General features: G+C 42.8%; 2 protein-coding genes across 5 annotated transcripts in view; both read right to left on the bottom strand.

Annotated features, from left to right (window-relative positions):
- The window catches only part of LOC137520895 (serine-rich adhesin for platelets-like), a 116335-nt gene that overhangs the window by 56180 nt on the left and 39015 nt on the right, over positions 1-21140 (bottom strand). The gene's annotated exons all lie outside the window — the stretch shown is intronic.
- Positions 409-20945, bottom strand: LOC137521257 (serine-rich adhesin for platelets-like). The gene is made up of 3 exons (XM_068240248.1): positions 20819-20945; positions 565-12422; positions 409-474 (listed from the first exon to the last, which is right to left on the bottom strand). Exons 1-3 carry the CDS (start codon positions 20943-20945, stop codon positions 409-411), a joined length of 12051 nt encoding a protein of 4016 aa, XP_068096349.1.

Below are 21140 nucleotides of genomic sequence, written 5' to 3'. Positions count from 1 at the left end.
GTTCTTTTTATATAATAACAGCAATCAGAGCCCACCAACAGAAAGCTCTGTTGGTGGGCAGAAAAGGGGGAAGGAGAATCGTTTGTGTACTCAGTGTTATGGCTCTGCAGCAAGCTTTTAAAACGGCAGAGCACTGTATTGTAAAAAATCACCTGGGGGGTGTAAGCCTGCGGTCCTTCAAGTTGAGGGAGCAGTGGGACACTGTACGTGTCAAGAAGTAAAGTCTGAACAGATAATGGTAAGATCGCCATTATATTCAAATTAATGCTACCTTTATTGTTAACCATGCATTCAAATGGAATGTGGCTAATGTTGAATTATTTTAAAAAGTTGCTGCACCTAGCCTGCTATGAGAATGAGAACACTTCATCTGGCAAGACTATACATTCCAAGCAACTAATAACACACTTACAAAAATGTAACATTTCTTATTTCCACAAGGCCAGGGAACACTCGCTTTACGAATGAAGTAAACTGTTAAAGCAAATACAAAAAACAGTGTTTGTCAGGTGAGTGGTACAAGGTGTGCCAAAAGTAAGTGGTTGAGCACACAGAAGTACTCACCTCTGACCGAATTTCAGATGTTAGCTTGCTGTAATCTTCAGAAGACTTGTTTCCAAGATTCTCCTGGTATGCTTTGTTTGTACATTTAATTTGAAGAGGAACAATATTTCGAGAAGATGGGTGAAAAGAAATGGTGGATTCAGTACGTGTGGTTATCGAGGATGTGGGTAGGAAGCTGCTAGGTGTTGAAGTAACAGACACAGTAGAGCTAAGTTGAGAGGTTTGAGATTGGACATTTTTAGATGTAGATGTCAAGGTGGAGGAAAGAGCTACACTGAATGTAGAGGTGAGAGATGGGGTAGTGCTGTGTTGAGAAGTGGTAGATTGAATAGTTGTTGGTATAGGGGATGTTTGTGGGGAAATGCTAGCTGTTAAATTAACAGCGACAGTTGTGCTTGGGAAAGATGTTAGAGATTGGACATTTTTGGATGTAGATGTTGGTGTTAAAGTAGTGCTAAATGCAGTGCTACTAATCTGTTCTGTACTAGCTGTACTACTGCTGGTTTTAGAATTGGTAGATGCAGTGCTGGTGGATCGACCTACATTGGATATAGAGGTAAAAGATGCAGAAATAATAGGTTTAGAAGCAGTGGATTGAGCAGTGTTGAACATAGAGGATGTTTGTTGGGAAGTGCTAGGTGTTGAAAAGTCAATCACAGAAGTGCTCTTTAGAGTTGTTTTAGATTGGAATACAGGTGTTTGTGTAAAAGCAGTTGTAGATGCAGTGCTGCTAGAGTGTGGAGTACTTGGTATTGGACTGGTAGATTTAGAAATGCCAGACGTAGAGGTGGTTGGTGGAGTCACACCGGATGTTTTTGTAACAGATGGAGTAGGACTGGGTTTAGAAGTGCTGGATTCTGTATTACTGGGTAAAGAGGATTTGGCTAGGGTGGTTTTAGGTGTTGAAGTGACAGGCACCGTACTGCGGGGCAGAGATGTTTGAGTTTGGTCATTTTTGGAAGTAGTGGTTGGTGTTACAGTAGTGCTAGATGCATTGCTGCTGGTCTGTTCTGTTCTTGGTGTGGCATTGCTAATTTTAGGATTGGTAGATGGAGCTTTACCAGAAGTAAAAATAAGAGATGAAGTACTGGATGTAGAGATGCTGGATTCTGTAGTACTAGGTATAGAGGATGTGACTTGGGAGATACTAGATGATACAATAGTGCTGGGCATGGATGATTGCGATTGGGAATTTTTGGATGCAGGAGTTTGTGTTACTGTTGTGCTTGATACAGTTCTGCTGGTCTGTTCTGTTCTTGGTGTGGCATTTCGGGTTTTAGAATTGGTAGATGTCGAAGTGGTGGATGGAGCTACGCTGGATGCAGAAGTGAGAGCAGTACTGGGTTTAAAAGTGCTGGATTTTGAAGTACTGGGTATAAAGGATGTGACTTGGGAGCTGCTAGGTGTTGAAGTGGCAGACACAAAAGTACTGGTGGGCAGAAATGTTTCTGATTGGATCATTTTAGATATAGCTGCTGGTGTTGCAGTAGTGCTGAGTGCAGTGCTGCTGGTATGTTCTGGTTCTTGTGTGGCACTGCTAATTTTAGAATTGGTAGATGCAGAGGGTATGGATGGAGATACACTGGTAGTAGGGGTGAGAGATAAAGTAGCACTGGGTTGTGAAGTGGTGGATTGTGTAGTACTGGGTATAGAGGATGTGGCTAGGTAGCTGCTAGATGTTGACGCAGCAGACGCACTGCTGGTTTTAGAATTTGTGGATTCAGGGGTGGTGGATGGAGCTACACTGGATGTAGAGTCGAGAGATAGAGTAGTTCTGAATTTAGAAGTGGTGGGTATAGAGGATGTGGCTTGGTAGCTGCTAGGTGTTGATGTGGCAGGAATAGAACTGCTGGGCAGATATGTTTGAGAGAGGTTATTTTGGGATGTAGCAGTTGGTGTTAACGTAGTGCCAGATGCGGTGCTACTGGACTGTTCTGTTCTTGGTGTGGCACTGCTAGATTTAGAACTAGTAGATGCAGAGGAGGTGGATGGAGCTACACTGGATGTTGTAGTGAGAGCAATAGTGGTATTAAAATTGTTGGATTTTGTAGTACTTGGTATAGAGGATGTGGCTTGAGAGCTGCCAAGTGTTAAAGTATCAGACACAATAGTGCTAGGCAGAGATGTTTGAGATTGGTCATTTTTGTATGTAGTGGTTGGTGTTAAAGTAGTGCTAGATGACATGCTGCTGCTCTGTTCTGTTCTTGGTTTGGCACTGGTGGTTTTAGAATTGGTAGATTCAGAGATGGTGGATGGAGCTACATTGGATGTAGAGATGAGAGATAGAGTCATACTGCGTTTAGAAGTGCTGGATTCTGAAGTGCTGGGTATAGATGTGGCTAGGGATGTGCTAGGTTTTGAAGTGGCAGACACAGTACTGCTGGGCACAGTTGTATGAGATTGGTTATTTTTGGATTTAGCGGTTGGTGTTACTGTAGTGTTAGATGCAGTGCTGCTGGACTGTTCTGTTCTTGGTGTGGCATTGCTAGTTTTAGAACTGGCAGATGCAGAAGTGGTGGATGGAGCTAAACTGGATGTAGAAGTGAGAGCAGTACTAGGTTTAAAAGTGCTGGAATTTGTAGCACTGGGTGTAGAGGATGTGGTTTGGGAGCTGCTAGGTGTCGAACTCGCAGACACAGAAGTACTGCTGGGCAGAAATGTTTCAGATTGAACATTTTTAGATCTAGCTGCTGGTGTTGCTGTAGTGCTAGATGCATTGCTGGTGGTTTGTTCTGTTTTTTGTGTGTCACTGCTAGTTTTAGAAATAGTAGATGGAGCTACACTGGAAGTAGAGGTGAGAGATAAAGTAGCACTGGGTGGAGAAGTGGTGGATTGTGTAGTACTGGGTATAGAGGGTGTGGCTGGGTAGCTGCCAGGTGTTGAATTGGCAGACACAATAGTGCTGGGCAGAGATGTTTGATATTGGACATTTTTGGATGTAGAGGTTGGTGTTGCTGTAGTGCTGGATGCAGTGCTACTGAACTGATCTGTTCTTGGCGTGGCACTGCTGGTTTTAGAATTTGTAGATTCAGAGGTGGTGTATAGAGCTTTACTGGGTGTAGAGGTGATAGATAGAATAGTTCTGGATTTTAAAGCGGTGGATTCTATAGTACTGGGTATAGAGGATATGGCTTGGGAGCTGCTTGGTGTTGAAGCAGCAGACACAATAGTGCTGGGCAGAGATGTTTGGGATTGGAAATTTTTAGATGTAGCGGTTGGTGTTACAATAGTGCTAGATGCATTGTTGCTGGTCTGTTCTGTACTTGGTGTGGAACTGCTGGTTTTGGAATTGGTAGATTCAGAGGTGGTGGATAGAGCTGCACTGGATGTAGAGGTGATAGATAGAGTAGTTCTGGATTTTAAAGTGGTAGATTCTATAGTACTGGTTATAGAGGATATGGCTTGGGAGCTGCTTGGTGCTGAAGCAGCAGACACAATAGTGCTGGGCAGAGATGTTTGGGATTGGTCATTCCTGAGTGTAGCGGCAGACACAAAAGTGATGGGCACCGATGTTTCATATTGGTCTGTTTTGGATGTATCGGTTGGTGATACAGCAGTGCCAGATGCATTGCTGCTGAACGGTTGTGTTCCTGGCGTGGAACTGCTGGTTTTAGAATTTATAGATTCAGAGGTGGTGGATGGGGCTACACTGGATGTAGAAGTGAAAGATAGAGTAGTGCTGGGTTTAGAAGTGCTAGGTTCTGTAGTATTGGGTATAGAGGAGGTTGCTGGGGAACTACTAGGTGTTGAAGTGGCAGACACATTAGTGCTGGGCAGAGATGTTTGAGATTGGTCTTTTGTGGATGTAGAGGACAATCTTAATGTAGTGCTAGATGCAGTGCTGCTGGTCTGTTCTGTGCTCGGTGTGGAACTGCTGGTTTTAGAATTGGTAGATTTAGAAGTGGTCGATTGAGCAACATTTGATATAGAGGTGATAGATTGGGTACTTCTGGATTTTAAAGTGGTGGACTCTATAGTACTGGTTATAGAAGATATGGCTTGGGAGCTGCTTGGTGTTGAAGCGGCAGACACAGTAGTGCTGGGCAGAGATGTTTTGGATTGGTCATTTCTGAGTGGAGCGGCGGACACAAAAGTGATGGGCCCCGATGTTTCAGATTGGTCTTTTTTGGATGTATCAGTTGGTGATACAGTAGTGCTAGATGTGTTGCTGCTGAACTGTTGGGTTCCTTGAGTGGAACTGCTGGTTTTAAAATTGATAGATTCAGAGGTGGTGGATGGGGCTACACTGGATATAGAAGTGAAAGATAGAGTAGTGCTGGGTTTAGAAGTGCTGGGTTCTGTAGCATTCGGTATAGACGATGTGGCTGAGAAGCTGATAGGTGTTGAAGTGGCAGACACAATAGTGCTGGGAAGAGATGTTTGAGATTGGGTATTTGTGAATGTAGAGGTTGATGTTAATGTAGTGCTAGATGCATTGTTACTGGTCTGTTCTGTACTTGGTGTAGAACGGCTGGTTTTAGAATTGGTAGATTCAGAGGTGGTGGATTGAGCTACATTAGAGGAGATAGATTGGGTAGTTCTGGATTTTGAAGAGGTGGATTCTATAGTACTGGTTTTAGAGAATCTTGATTGGGAGCTGCTTGGTGTTGAAGTGGCAGACACAGTAGTGCTGGGCAGAGATGTTTGGGTCTGGTCATTTCTGGATCTAGTGGCAGACACAAAAGTGCTGGGCACCGATGTTTCAAATTGGTCTTTTTTGGATGTATCGGTTGGTGATACAGTAGTGACAGATGCATTGCTGCTGAACTGTTGTATTCCTGGTGTGGAACTGCTGGTTTTAGAATTGATAGATTCAGATGTGGTGGATGGAGCTACTCTGGATGTAGAAGTGAGAGATAGACTAGCGCTGGGTTTAGAAGTGCTGGATTCTGTAGTACTCAGTATAGAGGATGTGACTGGGGAGCTGGGAGGTGTTGAAGCAGCAGACACAACAGTTCTGGTCAGAGATGTTTGAGATTGGTCATTTGTGGATGTAGAGGTTGATGTTAATGTAGTCCTAGATGCATTATTGCTTGTCTGTTCTGTTCTTGGTGTGGAACTGCTGGTTTTAGAAATGGTAGATTCAGAGGTGGGGGATAGAGCTACACTGGACATAGGGGTGATAGATTGAGTAATTATGGATTTTAAAGCGGTGGATTCTATAGTACTGGGTATAGAGGGTATGGCTTGGGAGCTGCTTGGTGTTAAAGCGGCAGACACAATAGTGCTGGGCAGAGATGTTTGGGTTTGGACATTTTTAGATGTAGCGGTTGGTGTTACAGTAGTGCTAGATGTATTGTTGCTGGTCTGTTCTGTACTTGGTGTGGAACTACTGGTTTTAGAATTGATAGATTCAGAGGGGGTGGATTGAGCAACACTGGATATAGAGGTGATAGATTGAGTAGATCTGGACTTTGAAGCGGTGGAGTCTATAGTAATGGTTATAGAGGTTGTGGCTTGGGAGCTGCTTGGTGTTGAAGCGGGAGACACAATAGTGCTGGGTAGGGAGGTTTGGGATTGGTAATTTCTGGATGTAGCGGCAGACTCAAAAGTACTGGGCACCGGTGTTTCAGATTGGTCTTTTTTGGATGTATTGGTTAGTGATACAGCAGTGCCAGATGCATTGCTGCTGAACGGTTGTGTTCCTGGCGTGGAACTACTGGTTTTAGAATTTATAGATTCAGAGGTGGTGGATGGGGCTACACTGGATGTAGAAGTGAAAGATAGAGTAGTGCTGGGTTTAGAAGTGCTAGGTTCTGTAGTATTGGGTATAGAGGAGGTTGCTGGGGAACTGCTAGGTGTTGAAGTGGCAGACACATTAGTGCTGGGCAGAGATGTTTGAGATTGGTCTTTTGTGGATGTAGAGGACAATCTTAATGTAGTGCTAGATGCAGTGCTGCTGGTCTGTTCTGTGCTTGGTGTGGAACTGCTGGTTTTAGAATTGGTAGATTCAGAAGTGATCAATTGAGCAACATTTGATATAGAGGTGATAGATTGGGTACTTCTGGATTTTAAAGTGGTGGACTCTATAGTACTGGTTATAGAAGATATGGCTTGGAAGCTGCTTGGTGTTGAAGCGGCAGACACAATAGTGCTGGGCAGAGATGTTTTGGATTGGTAATTTCTGAGTGGAGCGGCAGACACAAAAGTGATGGGCCCCGATGTTTCAGATTGGTCTTTTTTGGATGTATCGGTTGGTGATACAGTAGTGCTAGATGTGTTGCTGCTGAACTGTTGTGTTCCTTGAGTGGAACTGCTGGTTTTAAAATTTATAGATTCAGAGGTGGTGGATGGGGCTACACTGGATATAGAAGTGAAAGATAGAGTAGTGCTGGGTTTAGAAGTGCTGGGTTCTGTAGCATTCGGTATAGACGATGTGGCTGGGGAGCTGATAGGTGTTGAAGTGGCAGACACAATAGTGCTGGGCAGAGATGTTTGAGGTTGGTCATTTGTGGATGTAGAGGTTGATGTTAATGTAGTGCTAGATGCATTGTTACTGGTCTGTTCTGTACTTGGTGTAGAACTGCTGGTTTTAGAATTGGTAGATTCAGAGGTGGTGGATTGAGCTTCATTAGAGGAGATAGATTGGGAAGTTCTGGATTTTGAAGAGATGGATTCTATAGTACTGGTTTTAGAGAATCTGGATTGGGAGCTGCTTGGTGTTGAAGTGGCAGACACAGTAGTGCTGGGCAGAGATGTTTGGGACTGGTCATTTCTGGATCTAGTGGCAGACACAAAAGTGCTGGGCACCGATGTTTCAAATTGGTCTTTTTTGGATGTATCAGTTGGTGATACAGTAGTGACAGATGCATTGCTGCTCAACTGGTGTGTTCCTGGTGTGGAACTGCTGGTTTTAGAATTGATAGATTCAGAAGTGGTGGATGGAGCTACTCTGGATGTAGAAGTGAGAGATAGACTAGCGCTGGGTTTAGAAGTGCTGGATTCTGTAGTACTCAGTATAGAGGATGTGACTGGGGAGTTGGGAGGTGTTGAAGCAGCAGACACAACAGTTCTGGTCAGAGATGTTTGAGATTGGTCATTTGTGGATGTAGAGGTTGATGTTAATGTAGTCCTAGATGCATTATTGCTGGTCTGTTCTGTTCTTGGTGTGGAACTGCTGGTTTTAGAAATGGTAGATTCAGAGGTGGTGGATAGAGCTACATTGGACATAGGGGTGATGATAGATTGAGTAATTATGGATTTTAAAGCAGTGGATTCTATAGTACTGGGTATAGAGGATATGGCTTGGGAGCTGCTTGGTGTTGAAGCAGCAGACACATTAGTGCTGGGCAGAGATGTTTGGTATTGGACATTTTTAGATGTAGCGGTTGGTGTTACTGTAGTGCTAGATGTATTGTTGCTGGTCTGTTCTGTACTTGGTGTGGAACTGGTGGTTTTAGAATTGGTAGATTCAGAGGTGGTGGATAGAGCTATACTGGATGTAGAGCTGATAGATAGAGTAGTTCTGGATTTTGAAGTGGTGGATTCTATAGTACTGGTTATAGAGGATGTGGCTGGGGAGCTGCTTGGTGCTGAAGCAGCAGACACAGTATTGCTGGGCAGAGATGTTTGGGATTGGTCATTCCTGAGTGTAGCGGCAGACACAAAAGTGATGGGCATTGATGTTTCATATTGGTCTGTTTTGGATGTATTGGTTAGTGATACAGCAGTGCCAGATGCATTGCTGCTGAACGGTTGTGTTCTTGGCGTGGAACTGCTGGTTTTAGAATTGATAGATTCAGAGGTGGTGGATGGGGCTACACTGGATGTAGAAGTGAAAGATAGAGTAGTGCTGGGTTTAGAAGTGCTGGGTTCTGTAGTATTCGGTATAGAGGATGTTGCTGGGGAACTGCTAGGTGTTGAAGTGGCAGACACATAAGTGCTGGGCAGAGATGTTTGAGATTGGTCTTTTGTGGATGTAGAGGTCAATGTTAATGTAGTGCTAGATGCAGTGCTGCTGGTCTGTTCGGTGCTTGGTGTGGAACTGCTGGTTTTAGAATTGGTAGATTCAGAAGTGGCCGATTGAGCAACATTTGATATAGAGGTGATAGATTGGGTACTTCTGGATTTTAAAGCGGTGGACTCTATAGTACTGGTTATAGAGGATATGGCTTGGGAGCTGCTTGGTGTTGAAGCGGCAGACACAATAGTGCTGGGCAGAGATGTTTTGGATTGGTCATTTCTGAGTGGAACGGCAGACACAAAAGTGATGGGCACCAATGTTTCAGATTGGTCTTTTTTGGATATATAGGTTGGTGATACAGTAGTGCTAGATGTATTGCTGCTGAACTGTTGTGTTCCTTGAGCAGAACTGCTGGTTTTAAAATTGATAGATTCAGAGGTGGTGGATGGGGCTACACTGGATATAGAAGTGAAAGATAGAGTAGTGCTGGGTTTAGAAGTGCTGGGTTCTGTAGCATTCGGTATAGACGATGTGGCTGGGGAGCTGATAGGTGTTGAAGTGTCAGACACAATAGTGCTGAGCAGAGATGTTTGAGATTGGTCATTTGTGGATGTAGAGGTTGATGTTAATGTAGTGCTAGATGCATTGTTACTGGTCTGTTCTGTACTTGGTGTAGAACTGCTGGTTTTAGTATTGGTAGATTCAGAGGCGGTGGATTGAGCTACATTAGAGGAGATAGATTGGGTAGTTCTGGATTTTGAAGAGGTGGATTCTATAGTACTGGTTTTAGAGAATCTGGATTGGGAGCTGCTTGGTGTTGAAGTGGCAGACACAGTAGTGCTGGGCAGAGATGTTTGGGACTGGTCATTTCTGGATCTAGTGGCAGACACAAAAGTGCTGGGCACCGATGTTTCAAATTGGTCTTTTTTGGATGTATCAGTTGGTGATACAGTAGTGACAGATGCATTGATGCTGAACTGTTGTATTCCTGGTGTGGAACTGCTGGTTTTAGAATTGATAGATTCAGATGTGGTGGATGGAGCTACTCTGGTTGTAGAAGTTAGAGATAGACTAGCGCTGGGTTTAGAAGTGCTGGATTCTGTAGTACTCGGTATAGAGGATGTGACTGGGGAGTTGGGAGGCGTTGAAGCAGCAGACACAATAGTTCTGGTCAGAGATGTTTGAGATTGGTCATTTGTGGATATAGAGGTTGATGTTAATGTAGTCCTAGTTGCATTATTGCTGGTCTGTTCTGTTCTTGGTGTGGAACTGCTGGCTTTAGAAATGGTAGATTCAGAGGTGGTGGATAGAGCTACACTGGACATAGGGGTGATAGATTCAGTAATTATGGATTTTAAAGCTGTGGATTCTATAGTACTGGGTATAGAGGATATGGCTTGGGAGCTGCTTGGTGTTAAAGCGGCAGACACAATAGTGCTGGGCAGAGATGTTTGGGATTGGACATTTTTAGATGTAGCGGTTGGTGTTACAGTAGTGCTAGATGTATTGTTGCTGGTCTGTTCTGTAATTGGTGTGGAACTGGTGGTTTTAGAATTGATGGATTCAGAGGGGGTGGATTGAGATACACTGGATATAGAGGTGATAGATTGAGTAGATCTGGACTTTGAAGCGGTGGATTCTATAGTACTGGTTATAGAGGATGTGGCTTGGGAGCTGCTTGGTGTTGAAGCGGAAGACACAATGGTGCTGGGCAGAGAGGTTTGGGATTGGTCATTTCTGGATGTAGCGGCAGACACAAAAGTGCTGGGCACCGGTGTTTCAGATTGGTCTTTTTTGGTTGTATCGGTTGATGATACAGTAGTGCTAGATGTATTGCTGCTGAACTGTTGTGTTCCTGGCGAGGAACTGCTGGTTTTAGAATTAATAGTCTCAGAGGTGGTGGATGGGGCTACACTGGATGTAGAAGTGAGAGATAGGGTAGCGCTGGACTCAGAAGTGCTGGGTTCTGTAGTACTGGGTATAGAGGATGTGACTGGGGATCTGGTAGGCTTTGAAGCAGCAGACATAATAGTGCTGGGCAAAGGCATTTGAGATTGGTTATTCAGGGATTTAGAAGTTAATGTTAAAGTAGTGCTAGATACATTGTTGCTGGTCTGATCTGTTCTTGGTGAGGAACTACTGGTTTTAGAATCGGTAGATTCAGAGGTGGTAGATGGAGCTACACTCAATGTAGAGGTGATAGATTGAGTAGTTCTGGATTTTGAAGAGGTGGATTCCATATTACTGGTTATGGAGGATGTGGCTTTAGAGCTGCTTGACGTTGGAGCGACAAACACATTAGTGCTGGGTGGCAGAGATGCTTGGGATAAGTCATTTATGGATGTAGCGGAAGATACAAAAGTGCTAGGCACTGATGTTTCAGATTGGTCTTTTTTGGATGTATTGGTTGGTGATACAGTAGTGCTAGATGCATTGCTGCTGAACTGTTGTGTTCCTGGTGTGGAACTGCTGGTTTTAGAATTTATAGATTCAGAGGTGGTGGATGGAACTACACTTGATATAGAAGTAAAAGATACAGTAGCGCTGGGTTTAGACGTGATGGATTCTGTAGTACTGGGCATAGAGGATGTGGGTGGAAAGCTGCTAGGTGTTGAACTGGCAGACACAATAGTGCTGGGCAGAGAGGTATGAGATTGGTCATTTTTGGATGTAGCAGTTTGTGTAGCAGTAGTACTAGATGCAGTGCTGCTGGGTTCGGTAGTATTGGGTATAGAGTATGTGACTGGGGAGCTACTAGGTGTTGAAGCAGCAGACACAATAGTTCTGGTCAGAGATGTTTGAGATTGGTCATTTGTGGAGGTAGAGGGTGATGTTAATGGAGTGCTGGATGCATTGTTGCTGGTGAATGGAGCTACACTAGATACAGAGGTGATAGATTGAGTGGTTTTGGGTTTAGACGTGATGGATTCTGTAGTACTGGGCATAGTTGGATGCCCAGTGCTGCTGGTGTGTTCTGCTCTTGGTTTGGCACTGCTGGTTTCAAAATTGGTAGATGCAGAGGTAGTAGATGGAGCTAGACTTGATAAAGAGGCAAGAGATAGAATTGTGCTAGGTTTAGGAGTGGTGGAATCTAAAGTAGGGGGTATAGAGGATGTTGCTGGGGAGCTGCTAGGTGCTGAAGTGGCAAACACAGTAGTGCTAAGTAGAAATGCCTGAGATTGCACATTGTTGGATGTAGAGATTGGTGTTACAGTACTCCTTGATGCAGTGCTTCTGGTCTGTTCTGTTTTTGTTATGGCACTGCTGGTTTTAGAATTAATAGATACAGAGGTGGTGGAAGGAGCTATACTGGATGTAGAAGTGAGGAATAGAGTGATAGGGTTAATAGTAGTGGGTATAGAGGATGTGGTTGGGGAGGTGCTAAGTGTTGAAGTGACAGACACAATAGTGCTGGGCAGAGATGATTGAGATTGTACATTTCCGGATGTAGATGCAGAGGTGGCTGTTAGAGCTCTACTGGATGTAGTTGTAGAAAATGAACTAGAGCTGGGCTTCGAAGCAGGTTTGTTATTACTGGTTATAGAGGATATAGGTGGTGAAGTGCTTGGCGTTGAAGTGGATCGTGCAGTGGTGGTGTTTAAAGAGGATGTAGGTGGGGAAGTGCTAGTTGTTGGAGTGGATGGTGGAGTAGTGGTGGGTAGAGATGATGTAGGTTGTGATGTTCCAGATGCTGAACTAGCAGACACTACGCTGGTTTTCGATATTGTAGATGTAACTTTGCTTGATATAGTGGTTCCAGATGGAGCAGGATTGGATATAGAAATGGTAGATGTAGCAGAACTGGGTGACATGGTGCGAGATGTCATAGCACTTGATGTGGCTGTTCTTTTTGGAGCAGTTGTGGGTTCTGAACTGGTAGCTTGAGGACTGCTGTGTTTAGCGCTGGTAGATATGTTCCGTGTTGATTGAGTCATTGCTGTAGTGGTTTTGTCACCTATAGTGTCATAAAATATTTAAACAAATATACTGAGCTCTAGGTTATTCATAGAGTTTGTATTTTCTGTTTAAAATATGTCACCTTTCTTGTGCCTTTCAGAGTCATCAATTTCTCTGTTTCATTATTTTTTGTACAAAATCTACATTTGGCTTTTGTATGTGGAATGAAAAATTCACACCTGTTTTTGGCTTTAAGTGACCTTCTGGATGTTTTTCATTTAGATGCTGTTTGGTCATTATGAGAGTTGGGTCCCTTGTTTTTGAATTCTAAACCTGTGATGGTTACAATAAAAATCATTGTAAAAATTGTCAGAGGTCTAGGATCTGATTGGCAGGTATGGGCAAGAGTCTTTTGTTTTGTCATGAATACATGCCAAAATGCTTTATACCTACTGTTCTCACGACATCACAGGTGCTGAATAAATGTACCTGGCATGAGTGTTGTGAAAGAAATGCATAGTTGTGTTTCCTTTAAGTTACTATGGTACTGACGTATTATACTGTTTACTGATTTTGACTGCCCTCTTTTTAAAAGATATTTACTACCTTTTGGAAATCTAAGAGTGGTGGAATTTGCACTAAGCCCCACGTCGGTGTGATGCACTGCTCCTGAGTTAGAAGGTGTTGAGCAAGGCGCACATCCTGATGAAGCTCGCAAGTGGGCGGGCGCAACGCGTCGATGGGCGGGTGCGAATCCCGTGGCCTATGATCGCTCCTGAGTAGCGGCAGATCTGACAGCGTGTGAGGCGGTTTGGCGTCTGCTCCCCGTTAAGGCAGTGCGGATTGGGTAGAGCGTTCGGCCAGCCGCTGATACTAGCCGGCGAAGAAAACTAAAGACCACTGCAGGCCTGCCACGAATGGAAACCGGATTCACCGGACCTTACCCGTGGGAAAAGCAAGTCTGGTGAGACCATTGATTGCCGTTGTACACTCCTGTCGTGTGTTTACAAGCCGGAGACCCTCCAATTCTCCCATATATCTGCGCCCAGTTCTCTCCCCCTCTCTGAAGATTAGGACAGTTGAGGTACCGGTACCAGAAGGGGTGTATGAGTGCAGAGGAGTGCATGGCATATGTGAGTGAGCGCTAACATCTGGCCATTTTTAAGTGATTTTAATTGGTTGGTCTGTGTGTTTTCATACGATTCCTTCAATAAAACCCGAATTTTTGTATTTCCATACCCAAGAGTGACCGCAATTATTTATGATTTGGGATTGAAGTAGTAATTTTCTTGTGGTTACTCCCTCAGTATTGAGGTGAGGGTTGGAATATTAAGGTGATGGTTGAGTCAGGCAAAATATTATTAATACAAGGGGTGTCGACTGTGCCTGGATCTCAGCAGCACTAAGCAGGCAACCCGAGTTTCCAGCCTGAAGCCAACTGAGTGGGCGAGGCTCCTGGTCAATGTCCACTATCTAAGTGGATATAGAGTTGGAATAAAAATATGTATGAGTGTAGCGGGGACCAAGCCGGCAGCCCAGCGAGTGGACAAGGGGACAATGACACGGGGCATAGTGCAAATGAAAGTCAAGACTCTTAAATTTCCAATATGTTGTAAATAGATTTCCAAAGGGGAGTAAATATCTTTTAAAAACGGGACAGTCACGTTCCATAGATAGTAAAATATGTAAGTACCGCAAATATATATTTTTTCAGCATATCAGGATGTTTTCAAGGCAATAAGTATGTCTCTCTAAAATCACCACAGTTTTGTTAACTTCCACTGTCATATTTTGGCAAGTGAGTCCTTTTCAAAGCAATGGCATCAACATACGGGCAGCATGACTGCCACGTGTTGCCAGATAGCGGTTTGAGAGGCAGGATATGGACTTACGGAGTATGGAGTGCACAATATAAGAGATAGAGATACATTTACCAGAGCACCACCAAGTACCAAACACCATCTCGCCACCAAATCCCAGCATCAGTATTCCTCTTATGAATAAAAATGATCAAAACACCATTTTCCCCACCAAAACCCAGACTCTTTATTGATACGTGATACAAAATTATGGAAGCATCAAAATCTAAAAAAAATATTTCTAAATAAATATCAGAGATCAGGATAGGTCCCCCAGTACCAGAAAGAGTAACAAACCCAAACCATTTGTGAAGAAAGGCAATTGTTATCAGTAAAGACTTTTACATGGTCACTACTTTAGTTTAACTTCTAGCCGTCTGCTCCACGCCAATTGGCGTGAACGCAGCGGCAGCCCCAGGACTGCTCCACGCCGATTGGCGTGAATGGCCTTCTATGGGGCTAGCAGGAGATTGCGTGCGCCGATGCTCTATAAACATTATACAGCGCTGCAATCTACAGCAGCGCTGTACTGGGGACAGCTGTGTGACACAGCTGTTCCCCTGGGACACATGAGAGCGATCGGCTCTCATAGGCTGAAGCCTATGACAGCCGATCGCCGTGATTGGCTGGCTGTGGGGAGGGAGTTTTTTTTTTTTTTTAAATAAAGAAATAGTACAATTTATTTTATTATAAAAATAAACATATAAATATTTATAAAAAAAAAATAAACACTGAGGGAGCGATCAGACCCCACCAACAGGGGGCTCTGTTGGTGGGGAGAAAAGGAGGGGAATCACTTGCGTGTTAAGTTGAGCGGCCCTGCAGCGAAGCCTCAAAGCTGCAGTGGTCTACTAACAGAAAAATGGCCTGGTCTTTAGGGGGGTTCAACAGTGCGGTCTTCAAGTGATTAATGAAAGGACACAACTTTGAACTGACAGTCATAGAAAAAAGAAATAACTTGAAGAATAATTGGGCTCAACTTTAAACAGATAAACCATTTTCCCTTGAAAATTAAGGCTTTTCCTGAGTATTAGTGTGATGTGAACAGTGTCAAGGCCAAAGTTTGAAGTGTGCATATCACAATTTCAAAGAAAACTGAAGCAAGGGGGATATGTAGGCTGCTATATTTATTTCCTTTTAAACAATACCAGTTACCTGGCTGTCCTGCTGATCCTCTGCCTCTAATGCTTTTAGCTATAGACCATGAACAAGCAAGCATCAAGGGCTTGATTCACTAAGACAAATAGCATGCCTTATCTGAGTTAACACGCCTTATCAGAGATAACACACCTTATGTGAGTTAACACGTCTTATCAGAGATAACATGCCTTATCAAGGTTAACACGCCTTATCAGAGTAGCATAGCTACCGTCATGTCATGTGATGTCACTCTCACATGTCTCCCCTCCCCCCTGCATAAGGCAGAACACATTGCTCATTTGCAGGTGAGCAATGCTTCTGCACAGCCTCGGCCCTGCAATGTCGCAATCCTTGTTGAGCAACATTGATTGAGCTTGTGTATGGGGCTTATCACTCCACGACAGACCACCAGTAACAGAAAGTACCCCATGACAGCCCCCCACAGTAACAGACATTGCCCCATAACAGATCACAGTATAAGAAAGCCTCACATAATATTTCCCCAGTAACGGACAGTACCCCAAGATAAGCCCCCATTACCAATGCTATATCACAGACTCCCAGTCACAGTAACCCATGACAAACCCTCCAGTGTTGTACAGCACCCCATGACAGACCCCAGTATAAGAAATCAACCCATGATAGCCCCCAAAACAGAAAGCACTCCATAACAGCCCCTAGCAACAGACAGTTACTTATCTGACCTAAAAAACATGCTAAAATGATGCATGTGTGATCAGATATACATGGGACTGGATACGGAGGCATAGTCCATCTATTCAAAATTTGATTTTGTAATTCTTAATGTTTGTACATGGCTTGCAGAAACAGATTTTATGCCTATTGTATGTCTTCCTTTAAAAAGAAAACTTGAAGTAAAAATAATTGAATCTTTTTTCTCATCCTAAATAAGACTTCCCTGGAATACCATAGTCTTGTTTTGATGTTAAAAGTTAAACACCTACAATTAAAGTTTTGACTGCCTCAATTGAATGTTTATTCAGCTCTCCTACAGATACATTTGAACTTTACATCCGTTCTTCGTACTCTAAAGTCTTTTTCTCAGCTACACCAGTGTTTTATAACAATAAAACCCCTAGGCCTTGTTTCACAAAGCTGTGCTAATGCATAGCACAGAAGTGCTATGCGTGTAACACGCAATGTTACTCGCGCAAAGTGTGTAAAACTTTCTGCGAGTAACATTGCGTGTTACACGCATAGCAGGACCATACTATGCATTAGCACGGCTTTGTGAATCAAGGCCCTAGAATTTAACCCTTACAGTGTGAAAAAAGGAACAAAGGTCATTTCTATCTAGAATTGGTATTGTATATACACATTTATCTCATCATGTTACATATCAATTCAGGGTCCATTCAACCTGGACAGAAAATAAAACCAAAACAACTACCCACCACAGTACCATAAGGTGCTTGTTATGATATTTAATTGCTTTCTGCTCCAGATGGCTTATAACTTAGAGCAGGTCTCTTTCCCCAGAATGGCTTTTGATAGCTGAATGACCAATCACTAGGCTCCTAAGTTTACTTTTACTCCACTTGAGGGAAGGATCCTTTTGCAAATATTAAATTGCAGAAGTTTCGGTATACGGGACATTGGCGGAACTTTATGCAGGTGATAGTGGCAGAAAGCAAATATTTCTATTTCAGTAGACACCTTATGGAGCTGGCTGTTTAGTGTAGGGTTAGTTTATGTGGTTAAGTTCACTTTAGATACCCGTTGGGCGGATAAAACATAAATCTGAAGACCCGAGAAACAAGATTTTTAGGACAAGTACACAGAAGTGTGTAAAAATGATTAGTTATACCCCATGCATAAACTGATTGTCACCTGAACAAATAACTCCACGCCACAAGAAGTAGAGATACAATAGAAAAGTAAAAAAGCCACCATTTTATGAGTATTCATGAATAGAAGGAAGAATAAGACAATGGCCTCAATTCACTAAGCTTATCTCCTGTCTTTAATAACGTTTCTAGAGTGGTACCATGGTGATGAGGCATGTCGTATTCAGGAAACATTTTACCTCAGGCAAACCTAAAGTTAACTCTTCTGTCTTTAAGTTAACTCTTCAAACCTTAAAATAACTCAACAGTTAAAGACAGGCTGTTTATTAACTGCGTGTGAAAATAACTAGAGAGGAGGTAAATTAACTACAGAGGAGGTAACTTAAGGAATGAAGAGATAAGATAACTCTCTTACTGTGTGGAGGTAAGTTTTCTCTTGCCTTATTATCTCCAGCATGATCTTAGTGAATTGAGGCCATTGAAACCTAAAACCATATATGTATGAAAGTGAACAGTGGCGTAACTACAAATTATCAGGACCTCCTGCAAAACACTGATGGGTCCTCCCCTATGCCCACACCACCCTCTTCCCCCACTGCCCCCCACAACCAAGAGACCTTTCTGCCAGGACAACAACTGCTCAAAAGAGTGAGCCCCTGTAGTGGAAGGTAGGAGAGAAAGAAGTTGGACCGTCTTCTCTCTCCTCCTCCCCCGTGGGCCCCACTGCAGTTGTAGGAGCTACTATTCTTATAGTTACGCCTCTGTAAGGGAAGGTATAGAAGTATTCCAGTTTGTACAGTCCTATGTTTATCAACAACCAAGACACCAAAAGTTTATTTTTCCACCAGCCATACTCCGTGAGCATGATGGCTACATGAAGAGCAGAAATCTCAAAAGGAACTTGCAACACCCTCCACTTTAAAAATACAGATTTTTCACTGAAGATTTCTAGCCTGCTTGTAGGTTGTCTTTGTGGTAGTGGACCAACATTATATGCTGGGCCTCATAAACAGCTTTTTTTTTTTTTTTTTTAAATCGTAGAATAGGAATGATTTGGGTCTCATTTGTACCTTTAGCACAGTTTTTGTGCTGCACTGAGTTTTAATCAGAAATGACTTGATGAAAGACAATAAATATTTCTGCAAATTACACCAGCAATACGATATATAAATGTCAAAAAACATAAACACGTCAGGATTTCAAGAGTTTCAAGTTTTGCAGCAGTCAGCACTCCGCATCCTATGTAAATGCATGTATCAGAAGTTCCATAATTAGAAAATTCTGTTGTGACCACAGTCATGTAACAACAGTACACCTGCTCTCTGACTTCCAGGAAATGTCTGGCACCATGGTGGTCTAGGACACGCCTCCATTAGGTGCAGCAGAAATACTATCCCTAACCAAGGATGTGATGTTCTTCTCACAGGGGAGGGGTTATCAAAACCAGTTCAAGCTAAACTGAAGCAGAATTGGTGCTGAAACAGAGCAGGTGTTTATATCAAGGATTCTGACTGCTCAATGTAACTGCTCCACTCCTGCAGTTGTTTGGCACTAGATTTGCTCCGCACTAGATTTTGTAAATCTGTCCTACTGTCCTGGAAGTAAGAGGAGGAACAGAGCAGGAACAGCAGCACTACTGTATTGTCAGTTGACTACCAGATTAAGTCCGAAAAATAATGTATTTAAAGGGGTGCCTTCATTTATGGAATTTTGTTTATGTACATTTTAGATGCACACAGGCTGGCAACTGCAAATGTAAAAAATCTTGGAAACCCACTTTGCGTATATATATAAAAACAAACATACATATGTGGATTGATGACCAGCATTTGTTTATACAACAGAAGCATTTCAACGCTACCTTTAAAGAACAACTGAAGCGAGAGGGTAATGGAGATATGGAGGCTGCCATAGTTATTTCCTTTTAAAGCAATACTATTTACTTGGCAGCCCTGCTGATCCTCTGCCTCTAATACTTTTAGCCATAGACTCTGAAAAAGTATATGCAAATGAGGTGTTTCTGACATTATAGACAGATCTGACAAGATTAGCTGCATGCTTGTTTCTGGTGTGATTCAGACACTACTGCAGCCAAATAGCGCAGCAGGGCTGCCAGGCAACTGGTATTGTTTAAAAAGAAATAAATATGGCAGCCTCCATATTTGTCTCACTTCAGTTGTTTTTTAACTTTTGTAAGATGCCTTATAGGCCTGAAGAATCTTCACATTTTGGCTTTTCTGAACAGGAAACTAAAGTTGGCCACACAAGATACGATAAAACGATCACATTTTACAGCAATTTAATATGGCAGTTGTATAGAAAAATAGAAAGCTTTTTTTTAAGATCAAGAAATCTGAATTTATTTATTTATTTTTAAAAGAAGATTAGGAGTAGTAGATTTTTCTGATCAATTTTTATGAATATTGAATGGTGTATGGTCTTGATTTATAGACCTGAGCAATTTTTCAGAGTTTTTAATTATTTATTTTTATAATTGTAGAAAAAATGAACACAGGTGTGTGACACATTGATCAGATTTTTTAAATGTTACACTCAACCAGAAAAAAATTGATTGGAATTTTTGAATTGACAAGAAATTTAAAACATTGTATGGTGTGTGGCCACCTTCAGTTTGTCAGCAGGCTAACACTTTTATTTGATTTGAAGTGCAAGTATTTCTTTTGTACTATGATAATGGAGGATAAAATTGGTCTTCCTCTCTTGTTTGCTGTCTTTGGAAGGCAGCTCATCACAGGTATAAATGAGGAACTTTGTAAGACAACAACACCTGTTTGGAGTACAAGAAGTCAATGGGAGAGGGGAGCTATGCCTGCTACTCCTGACATATTTCCTAGAACACAACTACATGTATTCCTTTGTGGTCAGTGTCTTGAATGACCACAAACTGCAGCACATTTTGCAAATAATAAGTGCTGGTTGTGAAAAGACATACAAATGGTTTAGGGCCAGTTTACAGTGCTCAGTTGTGTGTCAGAATAATTCTGCATGTCAACTCACTGCCCATACAATTCTATGGGCCTGCAGTACTGCGTTGTAAGGGATCACGTTACGCTGCATGCAGGCTTTGCATACAAGTCTAAGGTGGTCATACACTTTTAGATTTGCAGCAGATTCGACCATCCGATAGATTTCTGGCAGATGCCTATCAAGTCCAATCTGACAGGAATCTATCTGATGTGTGCCACACACTAGGAGCAGATTTCCAATAGATTTCAGAATGAAATCTATTGGAAATCGATATAAATGCATTATTGGACCATTAGATTCAATGCAACTCTGCTGGCAGCAGATCGACCTAGATTTTCCATTCTGTCAGATAGATCAAACCAATCGAAATCATTTGAAATCGGCCGCAAATCGATCAAATGGGGAATTTGATAGAATCGATTTTTGATCGATCGATCCATCGATCGATGGCTGAAATCTCCACTGCAGTTCACACCCATTTTAATGCATATGTTTTATGTACCTGACCACTGTGAATCCATCCTTAAAGGGGAGTATAAAGCATAATTGTGAAAAACAAAAAACAGATATTTACTGAAGGAGGGGGAAGGCTCTGGGTCCTGTAGAGTCTTCCGGTTCCTCTCCTCATCCCGTTGTTCCTGCGCTGGCTCCCCCATTACCAGTCTCTGACCGATGGGTCGGAGACTGCTTTCTTCCGCTGTGGGTGGACTTTGGGATCACTCGGGCTCCTAAAGACAGGCTGCTCCATACTGCACACACAAGCACGCTCTCTACAGAGCCGGCCATCTTCGGGAGTACTCGGGTTCTCGAAGACATCCGAAGCCTCCCGCAGTGGGAGATTTAAACAGAGGAGCCTGCAGGGGAACGAGGAGATGAGGAGAGGATTGGGAAGGCTCTATAGGTCCCTGAGCCTTCCCTCTACTTAGGTATATGTTTTTTTTATGCTTTAGATTCACTTTAAAAACTCCATAAATGTTTTAT

Source organism: Hyperolius riggenbachi, chromosome 6 (assembly GCF_040937935.1).
Source record: "Hyperolius riggenbachi isolate aHypRig1 chromosome 6, aHypRig1.pri, whole genome shotgun sequence".
NCBI classification, from domain to species: domain Eukaryota; kingdom Metazoa; phylum Chordata; class Amphibia; order Anura; family Hyperoliidae; genus Hyperolius; species Hyperolius riggenbachi.
The sequence above is the reverse complement of the archived record's forward strand: the minus strand, read 5'-3'. Positions and strand labels throughout refer to the sequence as shown.

Coding starts and splice junctions, on each gene's coding strand:
- LOC137521257 (XM_068240248.1), bottom strand. CDS start 20,945: ATGGCCGGCTCTGTAGAGAGCGTGCTTGTGTGTGCAGTATGGAGCAGC. Junction 12,423..20,818: donor GACCCATCGGTCAGAGACTG/GTAATGGGGGAG, acceptor ATGACACTATAG/GTGACAAAACCACTACAGCA. Junction 475..564: donor CATCTGAAATTCGGTCAGAG/GTGAGTACTTCT, acceptor TTGCTTTAACAG/TTTACTTCATTCGTAAAGCG.